The sequence below is a fragment of the Fukomys damarensis genome, unplaced genomic scaffold, assembly GCF_012274545.1.
Source record: "Fukomys damarensis isolate Sample0158 unplaced genomic scaffold, DMR_v1.0_HiC HiC_scaffold_17, whole genome shotgun sequence".
Taxonomy (NCBI): domain Eukaryota; kingdom Metazoa; phylum Chordata; class Mammalia; order Rodentia; family Bathyergidae; genus Fukomys; species Fukomys damarensis.
In genome coordinates this window covers 9,725,369-9,735,254 of record NW_022900929.1, presented here as the reverse complement: position 1 = coordinate 9,735,254, position 9,886 = coordinate 9,725,369, and the positions used below count along the sequence as shown (strand labels likewise).

General features: G+C 38.0%; 1 protein-coding gene across 4 annotated transcripts in view; it reads right to left on the bottom strand.

Annotated features, from left to right (window-relative positions):
• Positions 1-716: 716 nt before the first annotated feature.
• Gpr141 (G protein-coupled receptor 141) overlaps positions 717-9,886 on the bottom strand; it is a 57,793-nt gene continuing 48,623 nt past the window's right edge. For 3 of the 4 annotated variants that reach the window (XM_033765333.1, XM_010640487.2, XM_033765334.1), the window contains one exon: positions 6,447-7,482. In XM_033765333.1, coding sequence (XP_033621224.1) covers positions 6,551-7,468 — 918 coding nt within the window. In that variant the 5' untranslated portion in view covers positions 7,469-7,482 and the 3' untranslated portion in view covers positions 6,447-6,550. Of the gene's footprint in view, positions 815-6,446; positions 7,483-9,886 lie in introns of those variants that run through there. The other variant, XR_004517750.1, reaches the window with a different exon arrangement.

Below are 9,886 nucleotides of genomic sequence, written 5' to 3'. Positions count from 1 at the left end.
TAAAAATGTGATCTGGCTCCAAGGTGCACAAGCAGAGGTGCTTTTCTACCCAGGGAAGACTTGTGTTGGAGAAAAAAATGCCCTTGGGTATTAACCCCTGAGATTGGGAGAAAGAAATCCTCCTGAAGTCCCTTTATTTAGACAGGAGCATGCACAACAGTTTGCCTGTTTATAAAGTTCACAGCCACAATATTTTCAGCCAAAATCCTACAGGCATTGACCTCTTTCAGCCACGACATTTGTCTTCTGGTGTCTATGCTGTAAAAGAAAACACCTACTACCTTCATAATTATTTCCCTTTTCATGGCATTTCCTTTGCCTGGCTTTTGTTATATTTGTTCTTCATCTTTAAAATTCAAAATATTGTGTAGGAAAGCTCCAGATATAAAAGTCTTTACTATAGGATTGTCCCACACTTAGAATATACCCTTGATTGCAGGACTGATTGGTTTTAATAGCTCAAAGTACCTTTGTTTCTCTATATTTTAACATCTTTCTCCAAACTGTTCAGTTCCTGCCTGTAAAAGTTTCTATTACATAGGTTGAATCCCCGAACTTTTAAAAACTTTTAACTATGGTAAACTCGAATAGCATAAAATGGACCATCCTCATATGTGTACAGTTCAACAATGAGCCCAGTCATGGTCAAGTGTGGTGATGTTAAAATAATGCAATTTGGAAAGGCACACAACAGATCAGGCATGTGACAATTAACTGGGCCGTGGTGAAAAAGTGCTTTGTGTGTAGACTTTGTTGACACTGGAGAACTAGCTGGATGTCTTTCTGGGCCCTCCTGAAGTTGAGTTCTGTGGATCTGCAAGAAAGTGGGGAGATGTAAAGAGTGGGAGAAAGTAAGTGAAAATTTACTCGACATTGAAGATAATATTCTCATAGTAACAAACCGAAGACTCTTCACTCTGTATCTTCTATACTTCCAGGGCTGCTTCCTCATTTGACTTAGAATGAGAACCTTTATCTAAAACCACACTTAAGGAAGCCAATGTCTATCACTATGTATCATGCCATGCCTTCTATCAGGTCTCTGCTCTGGACTAGCAATAAAGGTAGAGATTGTTTCCTGCTAATGTCATAAAAGATTTAAAAAATTCCTTGTAAAACAAAGAATGTATTTATATCCTCTTACCTCCTGTTCAAAGTTATTTTCCTTGTATGCTACCCCAGCATCCCATTTGCTCCAACCTACTATGCAAGTTTCCCTCAAGCCCGTCTGCCTTCTGCTAGGGTTTCTCAGACAAGACTCATTTCCCTAGCAACTCCTCCTGGTTCTCCACTTTTCTCTGGTCTCTGATATCCACTGCAGGTAGAGCTTTCTTGGCATGAGCAAAGCAGCACTATCATCCCTGTGTCCCTTTATCGTAGAACTCTCACTGCCAACTGCTTCCAGAATGCTATAGTCAGTCTCATCATAGGAGATTTCCATGTTCCTACCAGTCCCAAAAGATAGGGGAGTCCATGTCCTAGGCCCCATCTTTTTGGAGGTAAGTTGGCAAAATCTATCCAATCCAAGCTATGATAATATCACAGGTGTCCATCCCACTGACCTCACATCCAAAAGCTGATAACCAGGAATGGACAGGCCTGATGGTCTCCTTCTCAAGCACCAACACTGCAACCTAGGAATGTAATGTTTTGAGGTGCTAGTGATATAGGAAATGTTATCAGGAGATGAAATATGACCTCTAAATGATACAAAGGAAATATAATTCCCAGGCTGAGATGCCTGGTACACAAAGTTTATGCTCTCTAGAATCATAGAATGAATTCTAGGAAAAATGGAGGTAAAGAGCAGGAAATGTTTATTGAGAGAATAGCTCTGAGAGGCAGGAGGGAACCCGAATTGATAGGCAGGGACCCCACTTTACAGGGAAGTTTTATAGAGCAAAAACCATGTGGGTACAACAAACGTTAAAGCCATGATCGACCAATAAGTTTACAAGTATAGTCGCTTAGGTAATGGTAATGCAGTGGGGGAACAAGTCATGTAACAAGTGTGCATGGAAAAAACAAAGACTTTTTCTGGGAAGAGATGGGACTGAAGATCTTGGTCACCGTCCAGGGGGACTGATGTCTATGTAGACTTCATTAGGCCAGGTGTTATTGCTTTGGGGACGTATGCACTCCTGGTCATTTCATCTTTATCTTGAGGCCTGGTCTCCAACAGATGCATCTCCAGCCACCTTTGTCTTGACTTTCTTGAGGACCTTGCCCTACCTGACTGCCTATAATATTTCTAAATAGCTTAGCTATCTATAATACTCGCATTCAAACCCAAGGCCTCTATCACACTAGACTAGCACTGTACCACTGCGTGACACTCCCAGGCTACAAATGCATGTTTTTTTCCCAATGCTGTGGCATTTTGCATTAAAAAATTATTTTAATACATGTTTACTGTACATGAGGTTTACATTCATTTTAAGGAGTAGGTATATGTACATAACACATCTTGATCCTTTTTAATCCCTTTCCTCTCCCCACCCACCTTCCTCTCCTGTCCTCATTTATTGTTATTATTATTATTGTTGTTGTTGTTATTATTATTTTCATCATTCGTTCACATTTAGAACATAGAATGGTTACGTTCACTGTGGGTATTTGGTACATGTAAGTGACACATCTTAAATCTTTTCATTTTTCCTTCCCTTTTCCCACCCCGGGCCCTCAGTCTCCTGGACCCTTTCCTGTTTGCAGATATCTGTCTTCCTGTTTCCTTCTTTTACTCCTCTATTTTGCTCTTTCTTCCTTTGTACTCAAGTGAGAGATACCATATAGTATTTAAGCTTGTGTGTCTGACTTATTTCACTGAACATTATATTTTCCAGATGTATCCATTTTTCTACAAACGTTTCAAATTTGTCCTTTAGAGTTGAGTAGTACCCTAGTATGTACAGATACCACATTTTCTTTATCCACTCATCCGTTGGAGGACATACAGGTTCTTCCCATGACTTAACTACTGTGAACTGTGCGGCCATCAACATGGGTGTACATGTACCTTTCTAATGTGTTTTGGCTGTGACTCCGCAGAGTGTGATTCAAGATGGCAGGAAGGAGCTTCTCCACTTCTTGCATCCATCCACACAGAGCTCATTTCACCACAAGTACAAAGAGTCCTTTTCTCCCCTATTTTATATAAAGTTGAGGACAAAAGAGGGGACTCAATGACCTTTTCACGAGACAATTAAGAAATGAACAGCAGCTGAGAAAAGTACATTTTAAGGGTGCTTGAAGCAATATTTCTGCCTAGCCCTCCAAAACTATCATTATCTCTGGGTTCAGAATCTGACAGATATTGAGAATGAGGCAATCTGAGAATTGTGAGGCACACAGAGAATGTCTTTTTTTTAAAAGAAAATACACATATCTATTTCTTTGCATTTTCTTAAAAATTGCACTTAATTACTACAGAAACAAAAGAAATAATTTAGAATTGAATCAAGTTGAGGTAAGCAGTCTCAAAACATGAGACATTTTTCCTGTTCAAAATGTTAAAATTGGTAAATCTCCTTTCTGAAGTCTCTGTGGTGACTCAGTTGTCTTCAATCTTCTCAGACCCACTGTGTTTTGTCACAAATATTATTATTTTGTCATTTTACTGTTCTAAAATGAAATTCACAAAAAATTGTAATTCTAAAATAAATGTCATAATTTTCCTGTACTAATAATGTAAACTATGATTATATATACCATTTATATAATTCCTACCTGTAATATACATTATTAATAAAAGTGTTTTTTTTCTGTGCTGGGGACTGAATCCCATGCCTTCATACTGAACTACATTCCTAGCCTTTTTCTACATTTTATTTTGAGACACAATCTTGCTAAGTCATTAAGCCTCAGTCCCCCAGAGAGCTGGGATTATAGGCATAAACCACCACACTTAGCAAAATTATTTACAATAAAATAATAGATACATCAGTGTGTGCTACAGCATAAGCTGTAACAGAGAAAAAAATCGATGCAGTCACATGTTGGGACCTACGAATAATGCCCCTCTGGTTATTTCTTCCAATTGTGTTGTGCTGTATTTTACTATTAAAGATGGTATTGCTATGAACCATGCAATGTTCCAATGTAATGAACCACTAGGTAAAATTCTGAGAGAATCAGAATAAAGTCTTTCCTCAATATCAATAATATATATATTTGTGGAGATTTAAAAAAAAAAAAAACTTCAACCATACCCCCAAGTTGAATAAAACCTAATGAACTGTCCTCATTAATACTTGCATTATGTTTCACTCCATGAATCCAGATCTTTCAAATACATAGCAAGACCATATAGTACATTTTTGTGTGCAAGTGAGCAAGTACCAAATGCTAGTGGTCCTCTAGCACAATAGTGACAGCTAAAGATGGCCCTTGAGGCTACTCCTGCTCCTTTTCCTGTGTGAGATTCATTTCTATAGCAGTTAAAGACAAAAAATAGGCAACTTGATACTTTTCTATTTATTCTGTAAATACTGAGAAGATATTTGAAATTGTGCAATGTTGCATTTCTATGTTGGGGTAATATTTCTTATAGATCTTTTATTATAACATTATAACATAGAGAAGAACATAAATGCCTGGCCTCAATATATCTAAAATCTGCAAGAGACCATAACACAATCTACAGGATAAAAAAGATATTATCATAGTAGTAATATAAGAAAAGCAAGTTAATGAAACTCTCAAAAGCAATTACTTTCAGTATTTCACAATACATCTTTATTTTCTTACATATTTTATAGGTGTTAAACATTTTCTTAAAATGATGTTAGGTCTTAGTACTTGACTTACAAATGTATCGGCTTAAGTAAGAAAAAAAAAACTAAGAAAATGAATGGGCAAGAAAGACAAGTTAAAAAACAAAAACAAAATAGAAAAAAAGAGAAAATTTGAAAAAATTGGGTGACAAGTCATGTTGGCAGTTGTTGCTAGTTTTTCTTTTTCAGAATTAGCTACTTTAGCAGTCAGAGAAGCTCACAGGGGTACAGCTCTCTTCTCTGAAGCATTCATGGAATGATAACAAATTAAGAAAGACCTTTAAAATCTCGGACATACTTAGCTGGGGAAAAATACTTTTAATTTATTTGGTTCTTCTGTTTATATTGCTCACTTCTTCTGGTTTTCTGGAGCATTAGATATGAAATGGGGGCAGGGGATTTAGCTCGGTTGTTTCGCTGCCTGTCTCACAAATGCAAGGTCCCAAGTTTGATCTGATCCCAGGTTTAAAAAAAAAAAAAAAGAAATGATTTCTTTTGAAAGTTCTAAAAGATTATGAAATTTTTAGGGCAAATATAAATATGGGCAGTAGGGTTAAAAAAATGCAAAAGAAAATCACACAAGCATGTGTATCAATATAGCCATTAATAGACATTCTTGAAGTAAAATCAGTTTAATATGCTACATGTTGTGTTATTAATAAAGTTGCAAAATGCTGCTCAGAATTTGAAAACCCCATTTTATTTCATAGTTTAAAGGATTACAGCTTTATTACTTTTGAGTGCATTAATTCATCCATTCCTCAAATAGTCAGAAAATCTTTCAATAAAGCCTCATCCAATAGAGTTGAAATTAATGCTTACTTTGTATATTTCTCCTAAGTTCTTTTGTTAAGAACATAGTTGTCATTTATTTTTTAAAAATGTATCTTTAAGACTGGACTGGAACTCTAAAGATTTCAGTACAAACTTTCTGTCTTTAAAGAAAACCTAACTTTAAAGAAAATCTTAATTTTACCCCAAGACATTAAAAAAGGGAAAAGGAAAAAATTTAATCCCTTCATTGGGAATTCATTTTAATTCCTAGAAGTACATTGGTCAGAGATATCCTCAAAGTTACAGATTCATAATTATTGAGATATGTTTTGTAAACCTGTGAATGATTTTTGGAGAAACAGTGAAATTCATGATGTTAAACCGTTGATCTTCAGGTCTTTAACTTTGACCTTCAAAAGAGATATCTAGAAAATCTTGTTACAGCACATGTCCATGGCTTGAGTTTCTCTGATTTTTAGATACTTGAGTTCTCACCAAAGTTGTAATAATCTAGAAAAGTGTCCTATTATTCTCTCCCTTGATGTGTTTTGTTTTGTTTGTTTTGGGATGGGATTGTTCCCACAGGGTATGAGTGGAACAGGGCATCTTTTCTAGTGAGTCAAGTAGAGTTTGTGTCTTTGGATCTGGATTACGAACAGGACTAACCTGCGTAAAACAAAGTGAAGTGAACTGAACAGCTGAGTCCAATGGGAAGCCTAAGAAAAGACCAAGGTTCAAAGTACAAATCAGAGAGCTAAGACAACTGTAGCACCATTAGATCTAAACTGCATAGATGGACCAAGCAGACATTGTATATTGGAAAACAATGTCACTGATGGATGAATGGCAGCTTTCAGAATCCACAAAGGTCAGACTAAGATTGGAAGGATTGCTCTAACATTCTAGTCTTTCAGTTCAGCCTTGATCAAGTGATGAAATATCATTCTTACCTTCCCTCCCCCTTTTCCCTCCCAATGTAAAGAAATCAGTACTGCAGTTCATGGCTAATGGCACAACAGGCAATTCCACAGGTCAATTGTCTTCTGCTTAAACCAACGGCTTCCCCCAACAACAAAGAGCAGCAAATCACAGCAGCTAATTGCAGTTACACTCAAAAAGATTTCATTGTAAAATGCAAAATTGTTGTTACATTCCTTGGATTGAGCCACAACATGTAAGTAATAGATCCTGAAGAACTGGTAGGGGAGAAAGCAAGTAAGAATGATGCCTATGAAAAATAAGTTCTTCAGTTGAGCCCAGAATTCCTGGTGGGAGAGGAAGGAGTGGCGGAGCTTCCTCATCATCAACATAATGATGAAGATCTGAAGGACCAAGAGCATCACCGCGGTGGCTATGACGAGGATGACTATCATGTAGTTGATGACTTGCACGTACATATAGACCAGTTCTTCATGGAATTTAAAGCAGTGCTTGTCATTGTAATCCCCCTTATTTCCGTAATGAGAAGAGACCACAGGAATAACAATGACAATCACCAACAGCCACATGCCAGCGCTGGCTGCAACAGCATGAAATTTCCTGTAGAATTCCACTTTGTCTTTGTGCTTGAAAAAGATAAGGTACCGGATGACCAGAATGACCACGTAGAAAAGGAAGGTAAGATACATGTGGATATGCAACATGGCACTCACAAGTCTGCAGAAAGACAGGCCAAATGTCCATGTTTTCTGGATGAGGTAGGACAAGCGGAAAGGCACAGTCAGCAGGAACACCCCATGGACCACCACCAAGTTAATGACAGCCGTGGTGGTTACAGATCGAGTGTTCATCTTCACAAGCAAGAATAGGATGGAGATGACACCCCCCAGTCCCCCAATGAGCACGACGAAGTAGAGTCTGGTTAGATGGGGCGTCAGGATAGGGTCGCAGGTGAAATTCCTGGAGGCATTGTGGCCAGCCATCCTTCAGACACCACCTGGAAGACCAGAATCACCAGTGTACCCAGCAAGCTTCCACACTCGTTCAGAGCTCCTTCAAGGTACTGATATGCAGCTTCATAATTTATATGTTCACATGACATCAACTCCGTGTGCTTTGAACCAGAAGATTATAACTGCGTGTGGTGGTACATGCTGTAATCCCAGCACTCCAAGTGGATAAAGCAGGAGGATCCCAAGTTTGAGTCCAGCCTGGACAATTTTAGCAACTTAGAGAGAACCTGTCCCCCCCCCAAAAAAAAAGGTTGGATGTAGCTCAATTGGAAGGCCCTAGGTTCAATCCCCAGCACCCCACATACACATACACACACATGAGGTATTTCTTTTGTTTATTTCCATACCCCTAGACCTAAAACTCTGTAAGTCCTAATGTTCGCCCATTTTCTGTCAATATTTACAAAATAACCCAGACTGGGTAACTTTATAAAGAAAGGTTTACTCTGGCTCACACTTGATGGAGGCCTTCCTGCTGGCAGAATCACAGAACATCACAGAGAGTGACATGGCAAGAGACCAGGAGGATCTACGTAAGCCAATGCTTTATTCTGACCAGTCTCTTTTTGTAAAGCCAGTAGGACTCAGTCTAAGGATTCTACCCTAAGGACTACCTAATCCTAATCCCCTCCCAAAGACTCCACCTTAAGCACCACAGTTGGTGCTTAAATTTCTACCCTTTCAGTACCTCACTATGCAGAGTAAATTTCAACACATGAAACCCTGCCCAACACATACTCCAACGGTATCCAATCCATAGCACCCGACTTGTAACCTTTAATAGAATAAAAACCTACTCTAATCTCTGAGAAAGCAATTTGCATAAATCTTCAGAGTATCAGGGATCATCTGAAGCTGAAATGTGAGTGCTGGTACTACAGTATCTCCTGGTAAATATTGTAAGATGGATGGAAAGAGGAATGGATGGATGAAGTGATGCAAAACACTTTCTTAGTCATGATCTCATCCTCCAAGTTTTTCTAACTCTTTAGCAAATTACTCAAGAGTATTCATACTTAATTAACATAGGATTCTGGTTAACCCAGCAAAATCTCAGTGAAATCAAGGCAGCAGCAAATAATAGGGAGGTTTATCTGAATTTCTCATTGTAATTACAATTTCATCAGAAAAGAAGACATTGGCTAAGTTCTTTCCAGATCCCCATTGAAAATATGGCAGGTCAAAAAACAAAATATGGCAGGTCTCCCAATGTTCCTCTCCCTCACCTTCTAATAGTTTGAAAAGTCATTTCTCCTCTGGACTCCTGAAATGTCCACTTCCCAAATAATCAATCTCTCATGCTTCATATTCTAATTCATTATGTATTATTAAAGATTTACAAGTTTTTAAAATTTCTTTAAATAAAGCACACCACACTTCCTATTTAAATCCCTCCAATGGCTTCTCATCTCTTTTAAGACAAAGATGAATGGCCGTCACATGTCTAGTGTGGTCTGGGTTACAGTGGAAAACTTTCATCGTTTTTCATGAGTGTCCTCAGGAGGTGTGATGAAAAACACAGTGAATGCTGCTGCCGAGTGCCATCCAACGGAAAGGCGGGCTTATAGGAACAGGACAGTGTGACCTTGTCCACCTCATTCACAGACTCTGGCACAGTGTGACTTCTGACTCTTTCCCAAAGCAAAAATGACCATGAGAGATAAACATTTTGAATCAGTTCAGGACATCAAGGCAGCCAAGACACAGAAGAGGACTTCCAGAGCTGCTTCAGAAAGTGGCAAGCAGGATGGGGCAAGTGTGTTCCAAGTAAGAGACAGTTTTGAGAAGGATTAATGTCAAAGAGTCTTTTACTGTAATAATTTAAAAATTTAAAAAAACATTCACTGTATTTCTATCAGAAATGCATACAATATAGTGTTTTCTACTGTAATAATTGTATTCACTGTATATCAGAACAGACACATAACTCATACATGCACACATATAATACAAACTAGACACACAGATATATCTGTGGTAATAAAAATCTCAAGGGGGAGAACAATTAAGGAAAAATACCTAAAAATGCCTTTGGGGGGTAGAAATTTATAGAAAGCTGAAAAATATTGCTAATTAGAAGATACTAGCCACAAAAACTATATTTTATGATTTCTTTCCCTAGAAAGGGCAAAACCAACCTGAGAGCCCTCAGATCTGTGCAGCCCAGGGCCCAATTTGTGGGAGAAAAGACTGTCTTCAAAGTCTTATGTAGGAACTCTAGAGTGATGGAAAAGTTTTATGCCATTTAGCTACTATTGTGGTTATTTGTCAAAGCCTATCAAACTAGTGAATTTCCGTGCATATACTTACACAATAAAAACTTTTTTTCATAAATAATAGTGGGGATTAGGGATGGATCTCAGTGGTAGAGCATTTGTTTAACATGCA